Source organism: Rhinopithecus roxellana, chromosome 6 (genome assembly GCF_007565055.1).
Source record: "Rhinopithecus roxellana isolate Shanxi Qingling chromosome 6, ASM756505v1, whole genome shotgun sequence".
In the NCBI taxonomy this organism is placed as follows: Eukaryota; Metazoa; Chordata; class Mammalia; order Primates; family Cercopithecidae; genus Rhinopithecus; species Rhinopithecus roxellana.
Window position 1 is genome coordinate 96,335,830 of NC_044554.1, and position 27,580 is coordinate 96,363,409.

At 46.4% G+C, this 27,580-nt stretch overlaps 1 protein-coding gene and 1 pseudogene across 6 annotated transcripts in view; one reads left to right on the forward strand and one right to left on the reverse strand.

Moving 5' to 3' along the window:
- Positions 1 to 23,178, forward strand: part of LOC104681252 (general transcription factor II-I repeat domain-containing protein 2B) — a 66,661-nt gene extending 43,483 nt beyond the window's left edge. For 3 of the 5 annotated variants that reach the window (XM_030932522.1, XM_010387491.2, XM_030932523.1), the window contains 8 exons: positions 1,525 to 1,602; positions 5,902 to 5,958; positions 7,689 to 7,754; positions 10,364 to 10,441; positions 13,081 to 13,164; positions 14,431 to 14,614; positions 15,857 to 15,885; positions 19,786 to 21,581. In XM_030932522.1, coding sequence (XP_030788382.1) covers positions 1,525 to 1,602; positions 5,902 to 5,958; positions 7,689 to 7,754; positions 10,364 to 10,441; positions 13,081 to 13,164; positions 14,431 to 14,614; positions 15,857 to 15,885; positions 19,786 to 21,389 — 2,180 coding nt within the window. In that variant the 3' untranslated portion in view covers positions 21,390 to 21,581. Of the gene's footprint in view, positions 1 to 1,524; positions 1,603 to 5,901; positions 5,959 to 7,688; positions 7,755 to 10,363; positions 10,442 to 13,080; positions 13,165 to 14,430; positions 14,615 to 15,856; positions 15,886 to 19,785; positions 21,582 to 23,011; positions 23,070 to 23,123 lie in introns of those variants that run through there. The other 2 variants (XR_004057981.1, XM_030932524.1) reach the window with 2 other exon arrangements.
- LOC115898271 lies at positions 10,669 to 11,196 on the reverse strand (annotated as a pseudogene). Its single transcript, XR_004057982.1, has one exon. The product of XR_004057982.1 is annotated as a 60S ribosomal protein L21 pseudogene (transcript).
- Positions 23,179 to 27,580: the final 4,402 nt, after the last annotated feature.

Here is a 27,580-nt window from a genome sequence, read left to right on the forward strand (position 1 = left end):
TTGGGAGGCCAAGGCAGGCAAATTGCTTGAGTCCAGGAGTTTGAGACGAGCCTGGACAACATGGTGAAACTCCAACTCTACAAAAAATAAAAAATTAGGCAGGCATGGTGATGCATGCCTGTAGTCCCAGCTACTCGGGAGACTGAGACAGGAGGATCGTTTGAGCCCAGGAGACAGGTTGTAGTGAGCCATGATCGCGTCACTGCACTCCACTGGGTGACAGAGCGAGACTCTGTCTCAGAAAATATAACAAAATGGCAGAGAAACAGACTTCTAGAAAAGAAGCATGGGAGAGTCAAATTGCAAAGGGATGTACATCCTGGGATGGGAGAGGTCTTGAGCCTGTTTTTGCAGCCAACCACACCTTTCTCTGATAAAGGCCTTTGATTTTACTGATGTATCTTCTCCAGGTTTTGAAATCCATTCCATTGTAGTGGGTAACTTAAGATTATAAGTGCCTGGCCCGGCATGGTGACTCACGCCTGTAATCCCCGCACTTTGGGAGACCAAGGTGGGTGGATCACCTGAGGTCAGGAGTTCGAGACCAGCCTGGCCAACATGGTGAAACCCCGTCATTTACTGAAAATGCAAAAATTAGCCAGGTGTGGTGGCGTGTGCCTGTAGTCTCAGCTACTTGGGAGGCTGAGGCAGGAGGGTCCCTTGAACCTGGGAGGTGGATGTTGCAGTGAGCTGAGATCATGCCACTGTGCTCCAGCCTGGGCAACAGAGTGAGATTCTGTCTCAAAAAAAAAAAAAAAAAAAAAAAAAAAAAAAAAAAAAAAAAGATTATACATGTCAGTTCAGGCTCCATGACAGAATAATCTTCACAGCATTTCATGTAAATGCATGTGGATATTCAGCCGCCATGAAGGGGAAAATCTCCCAAAACTAGGACTAGAACCAGAACTAAGGTCTCCCACCTTCGTGATGCCTTCCTTCACCATCCTCCTTTTTTTTTTTTGAGACAGAGTCTCGCTTTGTCAACCAGGCTGGAGTGCAGTGGCTCTATCTCAGCTCACTGCAACCTCCACCTCCTGGGTTCAAGCAGTTCTCCTGCCTCAGCCTCCCGTGTAGCTGTGGCTACAGGCGTCTGCCACCACTCCCAGCTAATTTTTATATTTTTAGTAGAGACAGGTTTTACCATGGTGGCCAGGCTGGTCTCGAACTCCTGACCTCAAGTGATCTGCCCGCCTCGGCCTCCCAAAGTACTGGTATTGCAGGTGTGAGCCACCATGCCCGGTCCCCTCCTTCCTTCTTTCCTTTTCTAGTGATTTTACAATTGATATTATTTTTATATAAATATACATAAATACATAAATGTATGTTTTCTATATGTACATTATTTTATATTTATAGTATTTCTATTTTTGTATCAAGAGATCAAATTTGTTCATAGTGAGTGAGCTACAAATTATTTTGCTGATTGTAACACTGCTGTATTAATCAACTTATATTAGCTAGTCATATTCTCTGTTGGCAAGCTTAACCTAACATACAATTTTATAATTTCCATTGCATTCTAAGGCATTTCACTGAAAGCAGAAGCTGTCGCAGTCAAGAAAGAATCAGAAGATCCTAATTACTATCACTATAATATGCAAGGTAATACTGTTTGATGATAATTTTCTTCCCCAAAAGTTATTTGGGATGGAAGATTTTAATTACTACCTGTCTGAAAAACAGGCGAACACCCATGTATGTTTACCTAGGATTTAGCATATTGCCATTTAGAGTAAATAATCCTACAGTTATGAAATAGATTCTATTTAACCTAAATCCATGTACTCTTGTTTGTTTTTTATAGAGATGAGGTCTCACCTTGTTGCCTAGGCTGGTCTCTAACTCCTGGGCTCAAGTAGTCCTCTAGCCTTGGCCTCCTGAATTGCTGAGATTATAGGCGTGAGCCACCATGCCTGGCCTAAATCCACATACATTTTTTTTTTTTTTTTTTTTTTGAGACAGAATCTTACTCTGTTGCCCAAGCTGGAGTTCAGTGGTGCTATTTCCACTCACTGAAACCTCTGCCTCCTGGGCTCAGATTCTTGTGCCTCAGCCTCCTGAGGAGCTGGGATTACAGGCGTATGCCACTACGCCTGGCTAATTTTTTGTATTATTAGTAGAGACGGGGTTTTGTCATGTTGGCCAGGTTAGTTTCGAACTCCTGACCTCAGGTGATCCACTCACCTTGGCCTCCCAAAGTGCTGGATTACAGGCATGAGCTGCCACACCAGGCCCATAAGGCTTTTAAAAAGAAGTCATAAATTGTCACGACTGTCATGATTTTGTACCACCTAATGAAGCAATGCGTCTTGGCAATAATTGTCAGTCGCCGTTACAACCATTTTATAAAAGTCTGATGGAGACTTTATCATGGACAGACCTGACTGACAGTTCCTGAACTGACTGGTCACTAGTCTCCTGATGGGATCCAGCAGAAAGTACACCACACCACTTTTGTCAAAGATTCTTCAAAACCAAACAAAAAAAATCAAACCAGTCCAGGTGTAGTGTCTCATACCTGTGATCCCAGTACTTTGGGAGGCCAAGGCAGGAGTTCAAACCAGCCTGGGCAACATGGTGAGACCGCATCTCTACAAAAAATACAAAAAGTAGCCAGGCGTGGTGGCGCATGCCTGTAGCCCCAGCTACTTGGGAGGCTGAGGTGGGAAGATCGCTTGAGTCTGGGAGGTCAAGGCTGCAGCGAACTATAATGACACCACTGCACTCCAGCCTAGGTGCTGAAGTGAGACTGTGTCTCAAAAAACAAAAACAAAAAAAACAAAAAAAAAAAACAATCAGACCTACGTCTGATCCAGCCTTTAGAGCTAACCAGCAATTTTTAGGGGATACATGGAATACAGGCACATATGAAAACATCACCACAAGGACATAGTCAATAAAATCCAGAATGTGAGAAACTCAGAGAAATTTATTGGTTTACTTTTTTTTTTTTTTTTTTGAGACAGAGTCTCACTCTGTCGCCCAGACCGGAATGCAGTGGCATGACTGTGGCTCACTGCAACCTCCACCTCCCAGGTTCAAGTGATTCTCCTGGCTCAGCCTCAAGAATAGCTGAGATTACAGGCGTCTACCACCATGCCCGGCTGATTTTTGTATTTTTGGTAGAGAAGCGGTTTCACCATGTTGGCCAGGCTGGTCTCAAACTCCTGACCTCAGGTGATGGCAACCTGCCTGCCTTGGCCTCCCAGAGTGCTGGGATTACAGGCATGAGCCACTGCGCCCAGCCAAGGAGGGGATTTCTATTCGTAAAAAATGTCAATGTTATAAAACACAAAGACAGACTATGGAACCATTCCTGATTAAAGGAGATTTAAAAGACACGACAGCTGGAAACACTACCTGGCCCTAAACTGGATCCTGTACTGAAAAGAGAAAAGCTCTAAAGGACATTTGAGTCAGCTGAGAAAATTGCAATACCCATGATAAAATGGATCAAGGTGTCGTCTTGCAGCTAAATGTCCTGGTTTTAAAAGCGTTGTTCTGATTGTGTAAAGGAATGTCCCTATTCTTAGGAAACAGTCACTGAATTATTTAGAGATCAAGGCCTATGATGTATGTAACTTTCCCTCAAATGGTTCAGGAAAAATATTAAAAAGTATGTGTATATACACTTGTATAGATGACAGATGGAGGGGAGAGGAGAGGGAGGGAGGGAGGGAGGGAAAGACATCCCGATGAAAGGAAACCGGGTAAAATGTTAACATTGTGTGATCCGGGCAAAAGGTACATGGATCTTGTACTATTTGATTTTTGCAACTTTTCTGTAAATTTGAAGTTTCCGGTCCAGGTACTGGGAAAAGTGCCTTGGGATCACTTGGGAAGCTGAGACAGGTGGATTGCTTCAGCCCAGGAGTTCAAGACCAGCCTAAGCAACACAGTGGGACCCCATCTCTACAAAAAAAGTATTAAAATAAATTAGCTGGGCACAGTGGCTCACGCCTGTAATGTCAGCACTTTGGGAGGCCGAGGCGGGTGGATCACTTGAGGTCAGGAGTTGGAGACCAGCCTGGCCAACATGGTGAAACCCTGTCTCTACTAAAAATACAAAAATTAGCCAGGCGTGGTGACGCACACCTGTAGTCCCAGCTACTCAGGAGGTTGAAGCAGGAGAATTGCTTGAACCTGGAAGGCAGAAGTTGCAGTGAGCCAAGACTGCGCCACTGCACTCCAGCCTGGGTGACAGAGTAAGACTCTGTCTCAAATAAATAAAGAAAGAAATAAAAATTAGCCAGGTTTAGTGCTGTATGCCTATAGTCCCAGCTACTCAGGAGGCTGAGGTGGGAGGATTGTTGGAGCACAGGAGGTCCAGGCTGCAGGAAATCCTGATCATATCACCGCACTCCGACCCGGGCAACAGAGTAAGACTGTCTACAAATAAAATAAATACATAAAATAATAAAATAAAACATAAAACACATTTTCCAAATAAAAACTTAAAAAAAAAAAAAGGACATTTATGTGCTGGGCGTGGTGGTTCACACCTCTAATCCCAGTGCTTTGGGAGGCCGAGGTGAGCACATTGTCTGAGCTCAGGAGTTCAAGATCAGCCTTGGCAACATAGGAGACCCTGTCTGTACAAACAAATTTTAAAAATTAGCCGAGTAGGCCGGGCGCGGTGGCTCAAGCCTGTAATCCCAGCACTTTGGGAGGCCGAGACAAGCGGATCACAAGGTCAGGAGATCGAGACCATCCTGGCTAATACAGTGAAACCCCGTCTCTACTAAAAAATACAAAAAACTAGCCGGGCGAGGTGGCGGGTGCCTGTAGTCCCAGATACTCGGGAGGCTGAGGCAGGAGAATGGCGTAAACCCGGGAGGCGGAGCTTGCAGTGAGCTGAGATCCGGCCACTGCACTCCAGTCTGGGTGACAGAGCGAGACTCCAACTCAAAAAAAAAAAAAAAAATTAGCCGAGTATGGTGGCATGTGCCTATAGTCCCAGCTACCTGGGAGGCTGAGGTGGGAGACTCTCTTGAGCCCAGGAGGTGGAGGTTGCAGTGAGCCAAGATCACGCCACTGCATCCTAGCCCGGGTGACACAGTGAGACCCTGTCTCAAAATAAATAAATAAATAAATAAATAGACAACTAGGGAAATGTAAACAATGACTAGATATCAGACGGGGATGAAGAGCGATTGTTAATTTTGAGGGTAATCATGATATTGTGGTAATGCAAAAGGAAGAGAGGCCCTTATGTCTTACTTATTCGTTCTACGGTATTACCACATGGAATTCTATGACTGCTGGGACTTCCCTTTACCCACCCAGTGGGCACAGGGGTGGGGTGGGTACAGATGAAACAAGGTTACATGGGCTGGTGGTCGTGGGTGTTGCACTGTGTGACCTCTGTGCTTTGAATTGCTTGAATTAAAATTTGGAAAATTTTAATTTTCCAAAATAAAATAATAAAAAAGTAAACAAAGGATCATTTGTTTGAGGTTTATTTATTTATTCATATTTTTTGGGGGGTGGAGTCTTGCTCTTGTTGCCCAGTCTGGAGTGCAGTGGTGTGACCTCGGTTCACTACAACCTCTGCCTCCCGGGTTCAAGTGATTCTCCTGCCTCAGCCTCCTGAGTAGCTGGGACTAGAGGTGCCTGCTACCACGCCCAGCTAATTTTTGCACTTTTAGTAGAGACGGGGTTTCACCATGGTGGCCAGGCTGGTCTCGAACTCCTGACCTCAGGTGATCCACCTGCCTCCGTCTCCCAAAGTGCTGGGATTACAGGCGTGAGCCCCCGCACGCAGCCAGTTTTATTTCAAGGGGCAGAAGTATTTCAAGTGTATTCCTGTGTGGGTATTGAATTGTTTGCATTGTGTTCAATGATTTCTTTTTTCATTTTTATATTTCTCCCTTTGTTCTATATTATTTATTTTTCTTTCAGGAAGCCACCCTTCTTCCACAAGCAATGAAGTAATAGAAATGGAATTACCAATGGAAGGTTAGAAAAATGCAGCATTCTCTCTCTCTCTTTTAAAAAAGTTTATAGTATTTTACAAAGAACATACTCTTTTTCTTTTTCTTTTCTTTTTTTTTTTTGAGATGGAGCCTCACTCTGTCACCCAGGCTGGAGTGCAGTGGCGCGATCTCGGCTCACTACAACCTCTGCCTCCTGGGTTCAAGCGATTCATGTGCCTCAGCCTCCTGAGTAGCTGCAATTACAGGCACCCGCCACCACGCCCAGCTAATTTTTGTATTTTTAGTAGAGACGGGGTTTCACCATGTTGGCCAGGCTGGTCTCGAACTCCTGACCTCAAGTGATTCGTCCGCCTCTACCTCCCAAAGTGCTGGGATTACAGGCGTGAGCCACCGTGCCCAGCTGAAAATTTATAGCATTTTACAGAGAACATACTCTTTTATACATGCAAGTTATATGTAATAAAGAAAGTGATTTCCTGGCATGCCTGTCTTCTCAGAAAACTATTAATAGTTGAATTCTTGTCCTAAGATATAATAATAAGGGCTCTATCTCTTCTTGTACTTCTGATCTGTGATGTTATAAAACACAGAGTAATTCTACTTAAAGCACCTGAATATGGAAGTTAACTTGCTGTTTGTTGTTTTGTCTTTTGCATAGCATGACAGAATACTTTTGGACAGAGTTGAATAATATTTCAGGAAATTCTTGCATTAGAAGTAAAATTTGATAATACTTCCCCTCCATTCATATATAAATATTGAGCATCATATGAATAAAGTCTAAATTCCTAAGGTGGTTTATGTATGTCCAAGATAAAATTAATAATTGAAAAAAAGGGCCGGGCATGGTGGCTTACGCCTGTAATCCCAGCACTTTGAGAGGCTGAGGTGGGCAGATCACCTGAAATCAGGAGTTCAAGACCAGCCTGGCCAACATGGTGAGACCCTGTCCCTACTAAAAATACAAAAATTAGCTGGGTTTGGTGGCAGGCACCTGTAATCCCAGCTACTCTGGAGGCTGAGGCACGAGAATTGATTGAAACTAGGAGGCGGAGCCTGCAGTGAGCTGAAATCATACCATTCCACTCCAGCCTGGGCGACAGAGTGAGACTGTCTCAAATGATAATAATAATAATAAAGATTTCCTTCCCAAACCTAGAGGCATGGGACATCTCTGTCCATTTACAGGCAATGTGGCCTGTGGCCTTAATCTTAGTTGTGTATCTGCCTTAGAGAGATAGTAACACATGGATTACCAAAATGATCCTTTTTTTTTTTTTTTTTTTGTGACAGAGTCTTACCCTATCGCCCAGGCTGGAGTGCAGTGTTGCGACCTCAGCTCACTGCAGCCTCCACCTCCCAGGTTGAAGCAATTCTCTTGCCTCAGCCTCCTGAGTAGCTGGGATTACAGGCTTGCGCCACCACTCCCGGCTAATTTTTGTATTTTTAGTAGAGATGGGGTTTCACCATGTTGCCCAGGCTGGTCTTCAACTCCTGGCCTCAAGTGATCCGCCCACCTCGGCCTCTCAAAAGTGCTGGGATTACAGGTGTGAGCCACCGTGCCAGGCTCAATTACTGTTTATTATCCTATTATTATTGCTCATAAAATTAAAATTATGTTTGTATTTATTATATATGAAATGTATTTAAAATGCCAGGATAAGCTACGTTTTTGGTATAGGAGCAGTAATGTGTTGGAATATGAGGAGAATACTTAATAATGAATGTCATTTTAGAATTTTTTTTTTCAAGATTCCACTCCTCTGGTGCCTTCAGAAGAACCAAATGAGGACCCTGAAGCCGAGGTGAAAATCGAAGGTTAGTTGCCAAACGCCCCATTGCCAAGTATGATTTTCATTCTTTCTAACAGGATTAATTGCGGGTAGGATGGCTGAGCTCAGTGACTCAAGCCTGTAATCCCAGCACTTTGCGAGGCCAAGGCATGTGTGTTGCTTGAGTCCAGGAGTTTGAGACCAGCCTGGGCAACATGGTGAAACCCCGTCTCTACTAAAAACACAAAATTAGCCAGGCGTGGTGGCACACATCTGGAGTCCCATCTACTCAGGAGGCTGAGGCAGGAGGATCGCTTGAACCTGGGAGGCGGAGTTTGCAGTGAGTCGAGATCTCACCACTGCACTCCAGCCTGGGTGACAGAGCGAGATTCCATCTGAAAAAAAAAAAAAAAAAATTGTGAGGAAGAGATTGAAATCTCTAATGTGTGTATATATAATAGAGCAGCCCATATTCCCATTAGGGCCCAGTACTTTGGGGTGCTGTAGACAACATAATTAGCTGTGCAAAAAAATTAGAAAGAAAATAAAAATAATAACCAGGCATGATGGTACATGCTTGTAATCCCAGCACTTTGTGACTTTATGAGGCCAAGGCAGGAGGATCATTTGAACCCTGGAGTTCTAGATAAGCTTGGGCAACATAGTGAGACGCCATCTCTGCAAAAAATAAACAGTAAAAAAAATTAGGCAAGGCATGGTGGCTCATGCCTGTAATCCCAGCATTTTGGGAGGCTGAGGTGGGCAGATCACTTGATCCCAGGAGTTTGAGACCAGCCTGGGCATAGTGAAACCCTGTCTCTACTAAAAATACAAAAAATTAGCAGGGCATGGTGGCACACACCTGTAGTCCCAGCTATTCGGGAGGCTGAGGTGGGCCAATCACCTGAGCCCAGGGAAGTCGAGGCTGCAGTGAGCCATAATTGTGCCACAGTACTCCAGCCTGCATGATGGGAGTGAGATCCTGCCTCAAAACAAACAAACAAAAATATTAGCCAAGCATGGTGGCACACACCTGTAGTCTCAGCTACTGGGGAGGCTGAGGTGGGAGGATCGCTTGAGCCCAGGATTTTGAGGCTGAAGTGAGCTGTGTTTATGCCTCTGCACTCCAGCGTGGACAGGCAAGACTCCATCTCTAAAAGTAAAAATTAAAACAAAAATTTTTTAAGTCTTGCATATTTGCACTGACCCACAAGTGGGCCTCATCTGTGCTGTGTTCAAGTGAGGAAAGAATTAAGGGTGGAGGGTACATAAGCGGGGAGAATGGAAAGGAAAGGACGATTCAGTCAGACATAGCCCCTTTCCTACTGGAGTGGACAGACAGATATCAAAAGTAACCGCTCAGGCCTGCAGCTGATGAACTCAGTTTAAGTGCAAGTATCTAAAAGAAGTGAAGTTGTAAGTGTGATTTAAGGCTGGTGTGGTGGCTCACACCTGTAATCCCAGCACTTTGGGAGACCCAGGTGGGTGGATCCCTTGAGGCCAGGAGTTCGAGACCAGCCTGGCCAACATGGCAAAACCCCGTCTCTACTAAAAATACAAAAATTAGAGGCCGGGCGCGGTGGCTCAAGCCTGTAATCCCAGCACTTTGGGAGGCCGAGACGGGCGGATCACGAGGTCAGGAGATCAAGACCATCCTGGCTAACATGGTGAAACCCCGTCTCTACTAAAAATACAAAAAACTAGCCGGGCGACCTGGCGGGCGCCTGTAGTCCCAGCTACTCGGGAGGCTGAGGCAGGAGAATGGCGTGAACCCGGGAGGCGGAGCTTGCAGTGAGCTGAGATCCGGCCACTGCACTCCAGAAATTAGAGCTGGGTGTGGTGGCTCACACCTGGGTAATCCCAGCACTTTGGGAGACCCAGGTAGGTGGATCCCTTGAGGCCAGGAGTTCGAGACCAGCCTGGCCAACATGGCAAAACCCCGTCTCTACTAAAAATACAAAAATTAGAGCTGGGTGTGGTGGCTCACACCTGGGTAATCCCAGCACTTTGGGAGACCCAGGTAGGTGGATCCCTTGAGGCCAAGAGTTCAAGACCAGCCTGGCCAACACGGCGAAACCCCGTCTCTACTAAAAATACAAGAATTAGAGCCAGGTGTGGTGGCTCACACCTGTAATCCCAGCACTTTGGGAGGCCCAGGCAGGTGAGTCAGTTGAGGTCAGGAGTTCTCGACCAGCATGACCAACATGGTGAAACTCCATCGCTACTAAAAAAATACAAATAGTAGCTGAGTGTGGTGGTGGGCTCCTGTAATCCCAGCTACTCAGGAGGCTGAGAATCGCTTGAACCTGGGAGGCAGAGGTTGCAGTGAGCTGAGATTGCACCACTGCACTCCAGCCTGAGCGATAGACTCAATCTCAAAAAAAAAAAAAAATTAGCCAGGCATGGTGGTACATGTCTGTGGTCCCAGCTACTCAGAAGGCTGAGGTGGGAGGATCACTTGACCATGGGAGGTGGAGGCTGCAGTGAGCTAGGATCATACCACTGCACTCCAGCCTGGATGACAGAGTAAGAACCTGTCTCAAAAAAAAAAAAAAAAAATCAGTCTGGGCTTCTGATCAAAGCAGTACTTCGACATATTTAAAGGCGAATTGGCTTTATTCTTGGTAAATTCTAAATTTCAACCTCTGTTTTAAGGAAACACAAATTCATCCAATGTTACAAACTCTGCAGCAGGTGTTGAAGATCTTAACATCGTTCAAGTGACTGTTCCAGGTATGGACTAATGTTACATTTTTCCTTTTGTCGGAATTCTTTTTTGACATAGGGCGGTCTCTTGGACCTGTCATTTTTCACTTAGTTCACGCTGACAACTAAGAAATGACAGTTTGGGAATATAAAATATGCTGCAAGTTGCTACACACCAAGCATCTTGCTCATATCAGACATTTTTTTTTTTTTTTTCAGCCCAGAGGTCTTTTTTTTTTTTTTTTTAACACCTATTATGCCATGAATTCATAGGGAATAGGTTCCAGCAGCTCAGGCTCCTTCCCATTGGTTCTCACAAAGTGTGCTTCTCTGGGTGGAGCAGGCTGGCGCTTCAGTTGAACCCAGGTACCTTTCTCTTTGGCTTCTTTCTTTTTCTGATCATTTTCCTTCACGCGTTTCAGGAAGCTATCTCGGCTCTTAGAGTGCTTAATGTGCTCAATACGCACATTAATTCTCTTGGCAAGAATCTTGCCCTTAACTTGTTTGTTTACAACAATGCCAACAGCATGCTGGGTAACGTTGTAGACTCTCCCAGTTTTGCCATGGTAACACTTGTGGGCCATTCCTTTTTGAACAGTACCCATTCCCTTGATGTCTACAATATCACCTTTCTTATAGATTCACATATACGTGGCCAAAGGAACAACTCCATGTTTTCTAAAAGGCCTAGAGAACATATATCGGGTGCCTCTCCTCTTTCCCTTTGTGTTCGTCATTTTGGCGAATTACTGGAAGATGGCAGTTCCGGCCGAAAGGGCCGTATCAGACATTGTTAATCAGATATTTTGCTTCTCGTGGCCAAGCCCAGGCATTACCTGGTAAATGCATCTCAGAGCAGGCAGCACCGAGCACCAGCTATGGCTGAATTGGAATTGGCCGCAGAGGTGAAATGTTTTGTTGCCCGGCATTAATAATCTTCCTTTCGAGCACAGTGGCTCACGCCTGTAATCCCAGCACTCTGGGAGGCCGAGATGGGTGAATCACGAGGTCAGGAGATCGAGACCATCCTGGCTAACACGGTGAAATCCCATCTCTACTAAAAATACAAAAAATTAGCCGGGCATGGTGGCGGGCACCTGTATTCCCAACTACTCAGAAGACTGAGGCAGGAGAATGGCGTGAACCCGGGAGGCGGAGCTTGCAGAGAGCCGAGATCGCACCACTGCACTCTAGCCTGGGCAACAGAGCGAGACTCCGTCTCAAAAAAATAAATAATAATAATAATATGGCCAGGCGCGGTGGCTCAAGCCTGTAATCCCAGCACTTTGGGAGGCCAAGACGGGCGGATCACGAGGTCAGGAGATCGAGACCATCCTGGCTAACACGGTGAAACCCCGTCTCTACTAAAAATACAAAAAGCTAGCTGGGCGAGGTGGCGGGCGCCTGTAGTCCCAGCTACTCCGGAGGCTGAGGCAGGAGAATGGCTTAAACCCGGGAGGCGGAACTTGCAGTGAGCTGAGATCTGGCCACTGCACTCCAGCCCAGGCGACAGAGCAAGACTCCATCTCAAAATAATAATAATAATAATAATAATAATCTTCTTTTCTGAATATGTGTATGTAAAATATATCTGGAAATATACAAGGTAATCTAATAACATAGTTCCTCCAGGGAAGGAAACTGACAGCTGAGATAGGGATGGGAGAGAGACATTTGAGATGTTTCTGTATATTACTCTTCTTCAGTGTTGAGCCATGTGATTGCTTTAGTTATTCAAAAGTAAATAAAATTTTAAAGTGTTGAAAAATATCTAAAAAATAAAAACACAAGAAGGGCCAGGCATGGTGGCATGTGCCTGTAATCTCAGCACTTTGGGAGGCTGAGGCAGGAGGATCACTTGAGCCCAGGAATTTGAGACCAGCCTGCACAGCACAGTGAGACTCTGTCTCTGAAAAACAAAGCAAAGAAAAATAGACTGGGTGCAGTGGCTCACACCTGTAATCCCAGCACTTTGGGAGGCTGAGGCAGGTGGATTACCTGAGGTCAGGAGTTCGAAACTAGCCTGCCCAACATGGTGAAACCCCGTCTCTACTAAAAATACAAAACTTAGCCAGGTGTGGTGGCAGGCGCCTATAATCCCAGCTACTTAGGAGGCTGAGGCAGAAGAATCGCTTGAATCTGGGAGGGGTGTAATTAATTTCTTGAACCCAGAAGTTTGCCATGAACCAAGATTGCACCATTGTACACCAGCCTGGGCGACAAGAGCAAAACTCAGCCTCAAAAAAAAAAAAAAAAAAAAAAAAAGAAAAGAAAAAAGAAAAATAAATAAAGAAAATAAAAATATACCTTTCCTTCTAATCCTAGTACCTCTTATTCCTTTTACTTGTCATATTTCATGGGCTAAGATTTCTATTTTAAGGCTGAAAAGTGGTGGTGAAAGTAAACATCCTTATATGATATTGAAAATATTCCTTAAAAGTAATATGTAGTATGTTTATATAGGGTTATGATTTGGAAAATTCTGTATTATCTATAATGGCTTCCATTTCCAAATTTCCAAAATGCTTAATTATTGCTAAAAGTAAACTCAGTAACAATCCAGGTAAAGCACTTTCTTGGGTGCTAACAGGCATTTCTCCCAACAGCTTTCTTGGGAGAAAATACATGAATAACTTTGGTTTGTTTATTTGTTCAATTATTTTTAGATAATGAGAAGGAAAGATTATCAAGCATTGAAAAGATTAAACAGCTAAGAGAACAAGTTAATGACCTCTTTAGCCGAAAATTTGGTAAGTTTTTATATCTTTTTATATCCAGAATTCATATACTTAAAATACTTCTTTTTAAAAGAATACTTGGCCAGGTGCATTGGCTCACACCTGTAATCCCAGCACTTTAGGAGGCCAAGGCTAGAGAATCACTTGAGCCCAGGAGTTTGAGACCAGCCTGGGCAACAAAGTGACCCCCAGGTCTGTAAAAAAAAAAAAAAAAAAACTTTATCTTGCAAGAAATTGATCTTGGCTGGGCGCAGTGGTTCACGCTTTTAATCCCAGCACTTTGGGAGGCCAAGGTGGGTGGATCACTTGAGGCCAGGAGTTCGAGTCCAGCCTGGCCAACATGGTGAAACCCCATCTCTACTAAAAATACAAAAAATTAGCCAGGTGTGGTGGTGCATGCCTGTAATCCCAGCAACTCAGGAGGCTGAGGCACGAGAATTGCTTGAAACTGGGAGGTGGAGGTTGCAGTGAGCTGAGATTGCGCTATTGCACTCCAGCCTGGGTGACAGAGCAAGACCCTGTCTCAGGAAAAAAAAAAAAAGGAAGAAATTGATCTTTTTGTGAAAGAGCTATGATAAAAATTAGTCAATGTGTCTTTTACAGAAGAGTTTTTGCTTGGTAGCATTGACTAATTACAATAATAATAATAGCTATCTTTGTTTTACTGAGTGCTCACCTTGGGTATTATTTTTTGTGCTCAACATGCGTTTGATCATTTAATCCTCACATAAAACCTTTCAGGTAGGCGCCATGATAACCCTGGGTAATGGATGGAGAAACTGAGTTTGTCTACTACCCATGCCAATTTGAAAATGTTAACGTTATATTCACACATCGCAGTACCACTGGAAAATAATAATGACTGATTATAAGTATTGTCATTTGATGCTTCTAAATTCTGGTTCAGGAAATGTAAGGAACAAACTCAGCTAGTTTTATTCGTGTGTTTTTTTTTGTTGTTGTTGTTTTGTTTTGTTTTGAGGCAGGGTCTCGCTCTGTCTCCCAGGCTAGAGTGCAGTGGGGCGATCTCGGCTAATTGCCATTTCTGCCTCCTGGGTCCCTCCTGTGTAACTGGGATTACAGGCATGCGCCACCATGCCCAACTAATTTTTGTATTTTTAGTAGAGACAGGGTTTCGCCATATTAGCCATAGCTGGTCTCGAACTCCTGGCCTCAAGTGATTCACCCGCCTCAGTCTCCCAGAGGGCTGGGATTACAGGTGTGAGCCACCGCGCCCAGCCAAACTCAGCTGGTTTTATGCTGCTCATCCCGTCACAGGTGAAGCAATTGGCGTGGATTTCCCTGTGAAAGTTCCCTACAGGAAGATCACATTCAACCCTGGCTGTGTGGTGATTGACGGCATGCCCCCGGGGGTGGTATTCAAGGCCCCTGGCTACCTGGAAATCAGTTCCATGAGGAGGATCTTAGAGGCAGCTGAGTTTATCAAATTCACAGTCATCAGGTAAGTGAGTCAAGAGAGTGAATCTGGAGACTCTGACTTGCCCAAGGTGGGCATGTGGCAGCCCAGGAATGTCTGCCCCATGACTTGGGCTGGGGGTTTGTTCCTGCAGTGACTTCATTATCTTCTGCTTCCTCGAGATGTATCCATGTCCCTGTTCCTTGGTGATCACGGGCAGCCCGTCCCAGTTTTAGCTCACACAGCACCTAGCATAGAGTTAACACTCCGCAAAAGTTTGTCCAATAAAACTAAGTGGGGCCGGGCACGGTGGCTCATGCCCGTAATCCCAGCACTTTGGGAGGCTGAGGTGGGCAGGTCGTCTGAGGTCAGGAATTTGAGCCGAGCCTGGCCAACATGGTGAAACCCCGTCGCTACTAAAAATACAAACATTAGCCAAGTGTGGTGGCGGGTGCCTCTAATCCCAGCTACTCAGGAGGCTGAGGCATGAGAATCGCTTGACCTGGGAGGTGGAGGTTGCAGTGAGCTGACATGGCACCACTGCGCTCCAGCCTGGGCAGCAGAGTGAGATTCCATCTCCAAAAATAAATAAATAGGCTGAGCATGGTAGCTCAGGCCTGTAATCCCAGCATTCTGGTAGGCCGAGGCAAGTGGATCATTTGAGGTCATGAGTTTGAGACCAGCCTGGCCAACATGGTGAAACTCCATCTCTACTAAAAATAAACATTAGCCGGGTGTTTCCCAGCTACTTAGGAGAATCACTTGAACCTGGAATGTGGAGGTTGCAGTGAGCCAAGATGACACCACTGCACTCCAGCCTGGGTGATGGAGTGAGACTCCGTCTCAAAAAAAAAACCAAAAACAAAAATTTCGGTGCAGTGGCTCACGCCTGTAATCCCAGCACTTTGGGAGGCCAAGGAGGATAGATATCCTGAGGTCAGGAGTTCAAGACTAGCCTGGCCAACATGGTGAAACTAAAAATACAAAAAATGAGTCGGGTGTGGTGACAGGCGCCGGTAGTCCCAGCTACTTAGGAGGCTGAGGCAGGAGAATGATTTGAACCTGGGAGGCGGAGCTTGCAGTGAGCTGAGGTCACGCCACTGCATTCCAGCCTGGGTGACAGAGTGAGACTCTGTCTTAAAAAAACTAAAACTGCATAAATAAATAAATAAATAAATATTCTTCTGTAAAAAAATAAATAAGTAAAAATTTAAAAAATAATAAAACTAAGTGGACAAAAGAGGAAACATGAGCTTGTTGCATTTATCAATGTGTCTCTCTCTTCAGGCCGCTTCCAGGGCTTGAGCTCAGTAATGGTGAGTATTCTGTATGGTGAGAAGAACGTTCTGGCAATGTTGGGCCACGGCAAGCGTCTGGGTGGGCGCTCACCACAGGGTCTTTGCTTCCTTGAGACTGGGACCCAAGTACACGGCCTTCGATGCATGCTTTATTTTTCCTGCGTGTGATAAAGTTAGATAACTCTGTTACTTGAGTTTGATTAACCAGGCATTTTTTCTTATACAACAGTCTGAAGAAGCATAATCTATATCACACCATGAGTGTGACGTGTGATGTGGCACACTCTTTTTTTTTTTTTTTTTTTCTGGAGACGAGTCTTGCTCTGTCACCCAGGCTGGAGTGCAATGGCACAATCTCAGCTCACTGCAACCTCCCCCTCCCAGGTTCAAGCGATTCTCCTGCCTCAGCCTCCTGAGTAGCTGGGACTATAGGCACTTGCCACCACGCCTGGCTAATTTTTGTATTTTTAGTAGAGATGTTTTTTGCCATGTTGACCAGGCTGGTCTCGAACTTCTGACCTCAAGTGATCTGCCCAACTTCACCTCCCAAAGTGCTGGGATTACAGGCATGAGCCACTGCGCATGGCCGATGTGGCATACTATTCAAGTGTGCTATGTGGTGGGGGCTCCCCTGAGGCCCCCCGCACAGCTGTGCTCAAGATCACAGTACCGATCTCCTCTGTGTTACTTGATAAATAGTGCCTATTTGGCCCCCGGCCCCACTCTAGTACCTCCCCACCTCTAGACCTTGGCTTGACCTCCCTACAGTGCTGAAGCAAAAGGGATTCCACCTGGCACAGCAGGGGCCCCCAGAACCCTTCCAGTGCCGAGACTGGCATCTGTTCTTTTTTTTTTTTTTGAGACAGAGTCTTGCTCTGTCTTGCTGGAGTGCCGTGGTGCGATCTTGGCTCACTGCAACCTCCGCCTCCCAGGTTCAATCGATTCTCCTGCCTCAGCCTTCCGATTAGCTGGGATGACAGGTGTGTGCCACCACATCCGGCTAATTTTTGTATTTTTTAGTAGAGACAGAGTTTAGCCATGTTGGCCAGGCTGGTCTCAAACTCCTGACCTCAAGTAATCCACCCACCTTGGCCTCCCAAAGTACTGGGATTACAGATGTGAGCCACTGCACCCGGCTCAGCATCTGTTCTGATTGAGCAATGCCCAGGCATTCTGCTACTTAAATGTTCTCTTCCCCCCTCCCCAACACTTATTTTAAGTTCTAGGGTACATGTGTAGAATGTGCAGGTTTGTTAAACATAGGTAAACGTGTGCCATGGTGGTTTGCTGCACAGATCAACCCATCACCTAGATATTAAGTCCAGCATCCATTAAGCTATTCTTCCTGATGCTCTCCCTCTCCCTACCCGCCCCCACCCTGTTAAATATTCTTAATATCTTCCCTGGAGCCCTTGCAAGTGAATCAGTATCCTGTCAAGTAGAATATGGAGAGGTGTTCTCACGAGCGTGAGTCAACCAGGGAACCTCCTAATGTAACATTTGAAAACCAAAGTAGGCTGGGCGCGGTGACTCACGCCTGTAATCCCAGCACTTTGGGAAGCCGAGGTGGACGGATCACGAGGTCAGGAGATGGAGACCCTTCTGTACAACATGATGAAACTCTGTCTCTACTAGAAATACAAAAATTAGCCGGGCATGGTGGCGCGTGCCACCACTGGGATTACTACTACTAATGAGTAGTAATCCCAGCTACTCAGGAGGCTGAGGCAGGAGAATCACTTGAACCAGGGAGTGGGAGGTTGCAGTGAGCCGAGATCGTGCCACTGCACTCCAGTTTGGTGACAGAGCAAGACTCCGTCTCAAAAAAAAAAAAAAAGAAAGAAAGAAAGAAAAAAAAAGAAAACCAAAGTATTCTATTAAAATGCTCCATTCTTCTTCCCAAATGCATCTGATTGCTAAATGATTTTTTGATCTTTTATAATAGCTTTATTTATTTATGCTATTATTATTGGGGTTTTTTAGAGACAAGGTCTCTGTTGCCCAGGCTGGAGTGCAGTGGCATGATCATAGCTTACTGCAGCCTGGAAGTCCTGCCCTCAGGTGATTCTCCCACCTCTGCCTCCGGAGTAGCTGGGACAGCACCACCATGCCCAGCTAATTTTTTTTTTTTTGGAGAGACAGGGTCTCGCTATGTTTCCCAGGCTGGCCTTGAACTTCTGGCTTCAAGCGATCCTCCTGCCTCAGCCTCCCAAAGTGCTGAAATTATAGGCATGAGCCGCTGTACAGGGCCTGCGTTTTCTTAAGGTGCACTTTTATGTGTGTGTACTCTGGAAATACCTTGATTACCTGAAGGGTGGCCAGGTTCTTTAAATCTAAAGCAGCAGCCCCTGTACACTTGAACACACTTATATGTATGAGTTTTGTGTGGTTCTGTGGCCGTCACCCTTGTCGTTTGAGACTCACAGTAGGTAAAAATCATATGCCTTGTCTGTGCTCATTCCCATCTCTGTTATTTCAAAGTTTTCTTGGGAATCAAATGAAAAAATATGTTAAAATGCTCACATAATCCCAGGACTTTTGGAGGCCAAGGCAAGAGGATTGCTTGAGGCCAGGAGTTCGAGACCAGCCTGGGCAACATAGCAAGACCCCCCCCCCCCATCTCTACAAAAAATTTAAAAATTAGCTGGACATAGTGGATCATACCTGTATCCCCAGCTACTTGGCAGGCTGAAGCAGGAGGATCACTTAAACTCAGGAGTTTGAGACAGCAGAGAGCCATAATTGCAGCACTACATTCCAGCCTGGGTGACAAAACAAGACCCTGTCTCTAAAAAGAAAATGCAAACATATTATCAAATAATTCCTGTTTAAACTGGATGTAACAAGCACAGCTATGTGCTGAACCTCATCAAAGGTGTCTTTTGTTTGGCTCATGTATTTTTAAAAATAAGGATGAGGCCAGGCATGGTGGCTCCTGTAATCCCCGCATTTTGGGAGGCCAAGGCGGGTGGATCGCTTGAGCCCGGGAGTTTCAGACCAGCCTGGGCAACATGGCAAGAGTCCAGCTCTACAAAAAAAAAAAAAAAAAAAAGAAGAAGAAGAAAGAAAGAAAAAATAGCTGGGTGTGGTGGTGCATGCCTGTAGCCCCAGCAACTGGGGAGCTGAGGTGGGAGGATCGCCTGAGCCCAGGGAGTTCCAGGCTGCAGTGAGCCATTATCACACCACTGCACTCCAGCCTGGATGACAGAGTGAGACTTTGTCTCCAAAAAAAAAAAAAAAAAGGAATAGTGGCCAACATTGAAAAACCAGGCACCCTTTCATAAAACTCATGAAAGTTTTATGGGTGGGTGCAGTGGCTCACGCCTGTAATCCCAGCACTTTGGGAGGCTGAGGCGGGTGGATTTCTTGAGGTCAGGAGTTCGAGACCAGCCTGGACAACATGGTGAAACCTCATCTCTACTAAAAATACAAAAATTAGGTGGGCATGGTGGTGGTCGCCTGTCATCCCAGCTACTCAGGAGGCTGAGGCAGAAGAATTGCTTGAACTGGGGAGGCGGAAGTTGCATTGAGCCGAGATTGAGCCACTGCACTCCAGTCTGGGTGACAGAGCAAAACTCCGTCTCAAAAAAAAAAAGTCAGATGCATTTGGGAAGAAGAATGGAGCATTTTAATAGAATATTTTGGTTTTCTTTTTTTTCTTTTTCTTTTTCTTTTCTTTCTTTCTTTTTTTTTTTTTTTTTTTTTGAGATGACATCTGGCCACAGCTGGCGTGGCAGCAGTTTGCTGGAGTTGAGGGTCAGCCGTCCCTCTCTGCAGGGTGGGTCACCCTCCTGTTAATCACACCCCGCCCCACCCGCTTCCTCCCTCACGTGCCTCATCAAGCATTTGCTGTTGTTTTCCTCATAGTAACGTTAAGAGAAAAGTGAAATATTTTTGTCTCCCTGTCTCTGTCAAAAGTGGGAAAACGAAAGATAGACCAAGAGGGCCGTGTGTTTCAAGAAAAGTGGGAGAGAGCGTATTTCTTCGTGGAAGTACAGAATATTCCAACATGTCTCATATGCAAACAAAGCATGTCTGTGTCCAAAGAATATAACCTAAGACGCCACTATCAAACCAACCACAGCAAGCACTACGACCAGTATACGGAAAGAATGCGTGACGAGAAGCTTCACGAGCTGAAAAAAGGGCTCAGAAAGTATCTCTTAGGCTCGTCAGACACCGAGTGTCCCGAGCAAAAACAAGTGTTGGCAAACGCAAGTCCAACCCAGAAATCCCCCGTGCAGCCTGTGGAGGACCTGGCTGGGAACTTATGGGAGAAGTTACGTGAAAAAATCAGGTCTTTTGTGGCATATTCTATCGCAATCGATGAGATCACGGATATAAATAATACCACCCAGTTGGCCATATTCATCCGCGGCGTCGATGAGAACTTCGATGTGTCTGAAGAACTTCTGGACACGGTGCCCATGACGGGTACAAAATCTGGAAACGAGGTCTTTTCGCGTGTTGAGAAGAGTCTGAAAAAGTTCTGTATCGACTGGTCGAAATTAGTAAGCGTGGCCTCCACTGGCACCCCAGCGATGGTGGATGCCAATAACGGGCTTGTCACAAAACTGAAGAGCAGGGTGGCCACGTTCTGCAAGGGTGCGGAACTGAAGTCCCTCTGTTGTATAATTCATCCGGAATCACTCTGTGCTCAGAAGCTGAAGATGGACCACGTCATGGACGTGGTAGTGAACTCCGTGAACTGGATATGCTCCCGGGGACTGAACCACAGCGAGTTCACAACCTTGCTCTATGAGCTGGACAGCCAATATGGCAGCCTCCTGTACTACACGGAGATTAAGTGGCTCAGTCGCGGGCTGGTGCTAAAGAGATTTTTCGAATCGTTGGAAGAAATCGACTCCTTCATGTCGTCCAGAGGGAAACCCCTGCCTCAGCTGAGCTCCATAGATTGGATCCGAGACCTGGCCTTCTTGGTTGACATGACGATGCACCTGAACACTTTGAACATCTCTCTCCAAGGGCACTCCCAAATCGTCACGCAGATGTATGACTTGATCCGGGCGTTCCTAGCAAAACTGTGCCTCTGGGAGACTCATTTGGCGAGGAATAATCTGGCCCACTTTCCCACCCTGAAATCGGTTTCCAGAAATGAAAGCGACGGCCTGAACTACATTCCCAAAATCGCGGAACTCAAGGCCGAATTCCAGAAAAGGCTGTCCGATTTCAAACTCTACGAAAGCGAGCTGGCTCTGTTCAGCTCCCCGTTCTCCACGAAGATCGACAGTGTGCACGAGGAGCTCCAGATGGAGGTGATCGACCTGCAGTGCAACACGGTCCTGAAGACGAAATACGACAAGGTGGGAATACCAGAATTCTACAAGTACCTCTGGGGCAGCTACCCGAAATACAAGCACCACTGCGCAAAGGTTCTCTCCATGTTCGGGAGCACCTACATCTGCGAACAGCTCTTCTCCATTATGAAACTGAGCAAAACAAAATACTGCTCCCAGTTAAAGGATTCCCAGTGGGACTCTGTACTGCACATCGCAACATGATGGAGAGAAAACTCCTGGCAGGGCCCTATGGTGGGAAGGGCTGGAGTCTTCTAGGCCCAAAGGAGATGACAAAATGAATTATTTTTTTCTTTTTTGAGACGGAGTCTTGCTCTGTCGCCCAGGCTGGAGTGCAGTGGCGTGATCTCAGCTCGCTGCAACCTCCAGCTCCTGGGTTCGAACGATTCTCCTGCCTCAGCCTCCCGAGTAACTGGGACTACAGGCGTGCGCCATCAGGCTGGGCTAATTTTTGTACTAGTAGAGACGGGGTTTCATCATGTTGGCCAGGCTGGTCTCGAACTCCTGACCTCAGGTGATCCACCCGCCTCGACCTCACAAAGTGCTGGGATTACAAGCATGAACCACTGTGCCCAGCCGACAAAATGAATTCTTGAACATTTTTTTTTCAGTTTTTTTTCCACTTTGAATCAGAAATATAATCTGCAGTACCATACTTGTTTATATGACATTGTATGCCTCACTACTCAGTAAAAATCAAGAAAGTTTTACTGTGGTATTGATACTTGACTTTTCTTCTGCCTGGCCTGTTTCATTCATTCACATTACCTGCCTGCCACCCTGATAGGCACTGTAGTTGGCATCTCGAAGTTTAAATCAATCAACAGAGAAATAGGGAGAGAGACGTGGATGTTTGCTTTTTGGTTTTTGGGGTTTCTTTTGAGACAGAGTCTCACTCTGTCACCCAGATTTCAGTGCAATGGCGCGATCTGGGCTCACTGCAGCCTCCGTCTCCCAGGTTCAAGTGATTCCCCTGCCTCAGCCTCCCGAGTAGCTGGGATTACAGGTGCCCACCACCACGCCCTGCTCATTTTTGTATTTTTAGTAGAGATAGGGTTTCACCATGTTGGCCAGTCTGGTCACAAACTCCTGACCTCAAATGATCTGCCTGCCTTGGCCTCCCAAAGTGCTGGAATTACAGCCGTGAGCCACCACACCCAGCCCGAGACATATATATTTGTGGAGGAGTATATATGAATACACATTTATTCCCTGTTCCCATCTGCGTGGTCTCCCACATGGTCTAATATGTTTCCAAGTTTCAGGAGAAATAGTTGAAAACATACTGACATACTATAATCCTATGTTATCTGTCTTTGCCTTCGCCCGGAACCAGAAAGGTCAGTTTTAAAATGGAAAACCCCAGAGCCAGAAAGGTCAGGTTTAAAATGGAAAACCCCAGAGCAAATAACATAGGCTCTGTCTATAAAAGTTAGACAAAGTAAGTCGAGGTTTATAGGTTATCTTTTTTTTTTTTTTTTTTTTTTTTTTTTTTACTTCAAATAGTTACAGAAAAGTTGTGGCCAAGCACGTGGCTCATACCTGTAATCCCAGCACTTTGGGAGGCCAAGGTGGGTGTATGAGTTGAGGTTAGGAGTTCGAGACCAGCCTGGGTAACATGGTGAAACCCCATCTCTTCTGAAAACACAAAGATTAGCCGGGCGTGGTAGTGTGCGCCTATAATCCCAGCTACTCAGGAGGCTGAGGCAGGAGAATCACTTGAACCCAGGAGACGGGTTCAAGAACCCAGGAGACGGGTTCTCCATGTTCGGGAGCACCTACATCTGCGAACAGCTCTTCTCCATTATGAAACTGAGCAAAACAAAATACTGCTCCCAGTTAAAGGATTCCCAGTGGGACTCTGTACTGCACATCGCAACATGATGGAGAGAAAACTCCTGGCAGGGCCCTATGGTGGGAAGGGCTGGAGTCTTCTAGGCCCTTCTGAGCAAAACAGTGAGATTGTGCCATTGCACTCCGGCCTGAGCAACAGAGTGAGACTTTGTCTCAAAAATAAAAGTTGCAAAAATAAAAATAGTATGAAAAATACTCACATGCCCTTTAGCCAGACTCTCAATCATTAACATTTTACCCTTATTTCATTATTCGATCACTTTGTCTCCCTCCCTCGTTCCCTCCCTCTCCCTCTCACTCATATGTGTGTATGTGTGTCTATAATCAGTGCCTATGGTAAGTGCATATAAGCAAACGTCTATGAGTATCTATGATATGTGTATAAATGGATGTGCATTATTTTCCTGGATCGTTCAAGGGAAAGTTACATACATCATTTACCACTAAATACTTCAGTGAGGATTTTCTGAGAACAGGGATATTCTCTTACACAATCACGTTTCCTTTACCAACTTCAGTAAATTGAACATTGTTGCAATTATTTTATCCAGTTTACTGTTCACACTATAGTTTTCTCTGTTGACCCAATAATATCTTTCCCTTTTTCATTTTTGGAAACAAGGAAATGGTCTCAGTCTGTCGCCCAGGTTGGAGTGCAGTGGTGCGACCTTGGCTCACTGCAACCTCTGCTTCCTGGGTTCAAGTGATCCTCCCACCTCAGCCTTCCAAGTAGCTGGGACTACAGGTGCGTGCTACCATGCCCAGCTAATTTTTGTGGTTTGTCTGGTTTTTTTTGCAGAGACGGGGTCTCCCTTTGTTGCCCAGACTGATCTCAAACTTCCGGGCTCAAGCAATCCACCCGCCTCGGCTTCCCAAAGTGATATCTTTCCCTTAACAGCATTTTTCGGCAAGGCGTGGTGGCTCACGCCTGTAATCCCAGCTTTGGGAGGCCGAGGCGGGTGGATCACGAGGTCAGGAGATCGAGACCATCCTGGCTAACACGGTGAAACCCCGTCTCTACTAAAAATGCTAAAAATTAGCCGGGTGTGGCGGCGGGCGCCTGTAGTCCCAGCTACTTGGGAGGCTGAAGTAGGAGAATGGTGTGAACCCTGGAGGCGGAGCTTGCAGTGAGCCGAGATCACACCACTGCACTCCAGCCTGGGCGACAGAGCGAGACTCCATCTCAAAAAAAAAAAAAAAAAAAATAGCATTTTTCTCCTGGCAGGTTGTCATTTGAAGGCCTGTGTATGTATGTGTGTAATCTCTATTAGTCTCTGGAATTAGTGGCACAAAATTGTGAATACTTTCCAGATTGGGGGAATTCATGTGACCAGGATGGAGGAAGGCTGTGGATCTCCACCTAATGACCCACTCAGGAAGCAATGGAGTAAAGGACTTTAATAAAAATGACAGGGAGTGCAGGAGGGAGAGGGCAACCCCCAGGCCAGGAGCCCAGTTGGAGCCGAGGTGCCTATCCTCAGACACAGGAAAATGACCCCTCTCCAGGCAGTTCCTGTCGTTGACTTCAGGTACAGCTGAGTCTGGCAAGCTCAGCGCTCTTTTGGAGAAGGAATCCCAGATGGGCTGGTTTCTAATGGCAGTTGGAGGGAAGCCCAGGTCTTGGCAGAACTGAGCACTTGTTGACACCACATATCAGAGGTGTGGCCGTGCAGCAGCAGGACCAGAGCAGCCCCCACTGTTATAGACAGGAAGCTGAAGCTCAGAGTGGCTGAGAGGCTTGCTCAAGGTCACACAGCCATTATAGGAGTTGTCAGGATTCAAACCAGGGTCCATGTGACTCCAAAGTCCATGTGCCTCACTCTTTTTTTTTTTTTTTTTTTTTTGAGATGGAGTGTCGCTCTGTCACTCAGGCTGGAGTGCAGTGGTGCGATCTCGGCCCAATGCAACCTCCGCCTCTCAGGTTCTAGTGATTCTCGTGCCCCAGCCTCCCGAGTAGCTGGGACGACAGGCATGTGCCACCACGCCCGACTAATTTTTGTATTTTTTAGTAGAGACGGGGATTCACCATGTTGGCCAGGCTGGTCTCGAACCCCTGCCCTCAAGTAATCCACCCGCCTCGGCCCCCCAAAGTGCTGGGATTACAGGTGTGAGCCACCACAGCCGGCCCATGTGCTTCATTCCTAAGCAGCCACTGTGCCTGACACGGAGACCTAGCAGGTACCTGTCTTGCAGCCTCTGCCCTCATCATCTGCCATGTGTGTGGCTCCCTGGTGGTCTACTCATCAGATGACAGGGAGAGGGCAGTAGGGCTCAGCCTAGGCTGCCTTCCGTTGGCCGGACCATTCATGAAGCTGTTCTGCTTTGAATCAATTCCCAAGGCCCCAGTATTCCTTCTTTCCCCTGGAATGTATGTTGGGACCAGGATGGCTTGAGATATGATGGCCACTGACATGCCCTGTCACTCATGGGACTGAGCTAAGACTGGGGGAATGACTGAATGTGTGAGAAAGGTTTTTTGTTTGTTTTTTTGAGACAGTCTTGCTCAGTTGCCCAGACTGGAACGCAGTGGCAGGATCTCAGCTCACTGCAACCTCTGCCTCCCGAGTTCAAGCAATTCTCCTGCCTCGGCCTCCTGAGTAGCTGGTATTACAGGCCCCCCCCCCCCCCCCCCCGACTACACCCAGCTAATTTTTGTATTTTTAGTAGAGACAGGGTTTCACCATGTTGGCCAGTCTGGTCTGGAACTCCTGACCTCAGGTGATCTACCCAACTCCACCTCCCAAAGTGCTGGGGTTACAGGCATGAGCCACCGAGCTTGGCTGGGAGAGGTTTTTAGAAGGGCAGTGGGGTGTCTGCAAACGAAAGCCCTTAAGAGTGGTGTGGTCAGGGAGATGGGCAGGGGCCCAACCTAGGAATAGGGGCTAGATTTGGTGGGTCTCTGTCAGTTTCCAGGAGCAGGGGTTGTACTGCATCTGTCCCAAGGCCCCAACTTCCCATCCCAGGATGGGCAGAGGAAAGAGTCAATCTCTCCTCCAACACAGGCCCTGGGACTAGGGGCCTACGGAGGGCGCCGGAAGCCAGACCCCCCTCACACTTGGCCCGGAATGTACCTGTGTGCCATAGTCATACGAATATGAATTCCATATTCAGCCCCAGGCCTGAACCACAGATCCTGAGCTCTGCAGGGTCAGGATAAAGTACTGGATCTGGAGGACCTTTAGAATCAAAAAGAAAAGCCTGGGTCAGCCGTGGTGGCTCGCGTCTGTAATTCCACCACTTTGGGAGGCCAAGGCAGGTGGATCACCTGAGGTCAGGAGTTGGAGACCAGCCTGGCCAACATGGTGAAACCCCATCTCTACTAAAAATACAAAAAATTAGCCGGGCGGGGTGGCGGGCGCCTATAATCCCAGCTGTCCTGGAGGCTGAGGTAGGAGAATCGCTTGAAACCGGGAGTCAGAGGTCGCAGTGAGCTGAGGTTGCTCCACTGTACTCCAGCCTGGGTGACAAGAGCAAAACTTCGTTTAAAAAAAAAAAAAAGAAGAAGAAGAAGAAAAAAACCTGGTTCCACCTCCCAGCACTGTCACTTTCTTGCATTACTGCATAAACAAACCACTTAATTTTATGAGCTTCGGTTTCCTCATCCATAAAATACCTACCAGACAGTGTTGGTCTCAGAACTGGAGATGATGGAATGAGCCCAGCACTATGACTGGCCTCAAGAAAATTGTTGGCTAAACAGAGGTGCAGCCCTTAGAGCAGGCAACTTTCGTTTTTTTCTTCCTTCCTTGTGGGCATGGCTTCCCAATCACCCACCCATTGATAGGCCTCCTCCCCAGCACGCTGCAAGGCCACTTTGAGGGAACCAGAAATATACAAAAACCATGGGAAAACATTTGGTCAGGACCTCAGCTTGGAAAAAAATGAAACAATCATGAAAATAAGTATTTTATTTTTTATGTATATATATTATTTATTTATTTTTGAGAGAGAGTCATGCTCTGTCGCCTAGGCTGGAGTACGGTGGCGCGATCTTGGCTCACTGCAACCTCTGCCTCCCAGGTTCAAGCGATTCTCCTGCCTCAGCCTCCTGAGTACCTGGGATTACAGACGTGTACCACCGCACCCGGCTAATTTTTGTGTTGTCATTGTATTTTTAGTAGAGACAGGGTTTCGCCATGTTGGCCAAGCTGGTCTCGAACTCTTGGTCTCAAGTCATCCGCCCGCCTTGGCCTCCCCAAAGTGCTGGGAATACAGATGTGAACCATTGCGCCCAGACTTTAATTTGTTTTTTTAGAGACAAGGTCTTGCTCTGTCACCCAGGCTGAAGTACAGTGGCACGATCACAGCTTACTACAGCCTCGAACTCCTGGGCTCAAGCAATCCTTCCACCCAGCCTGGGACTACAGGTGCACGCCACCACACCTGGCTAATTTTTAAAAATGTTTGTCTAGACGGGTCTCACTGTGTGGCCCAGGCTGATCTTGAACTCCTGGCCCCAAGCAATCCTCCCACCTTGGCCTCCCAAAGCACTGGGATTAGAGGCATGGTATTTTATACTGTGTTTAATAAAAAGGTTATAA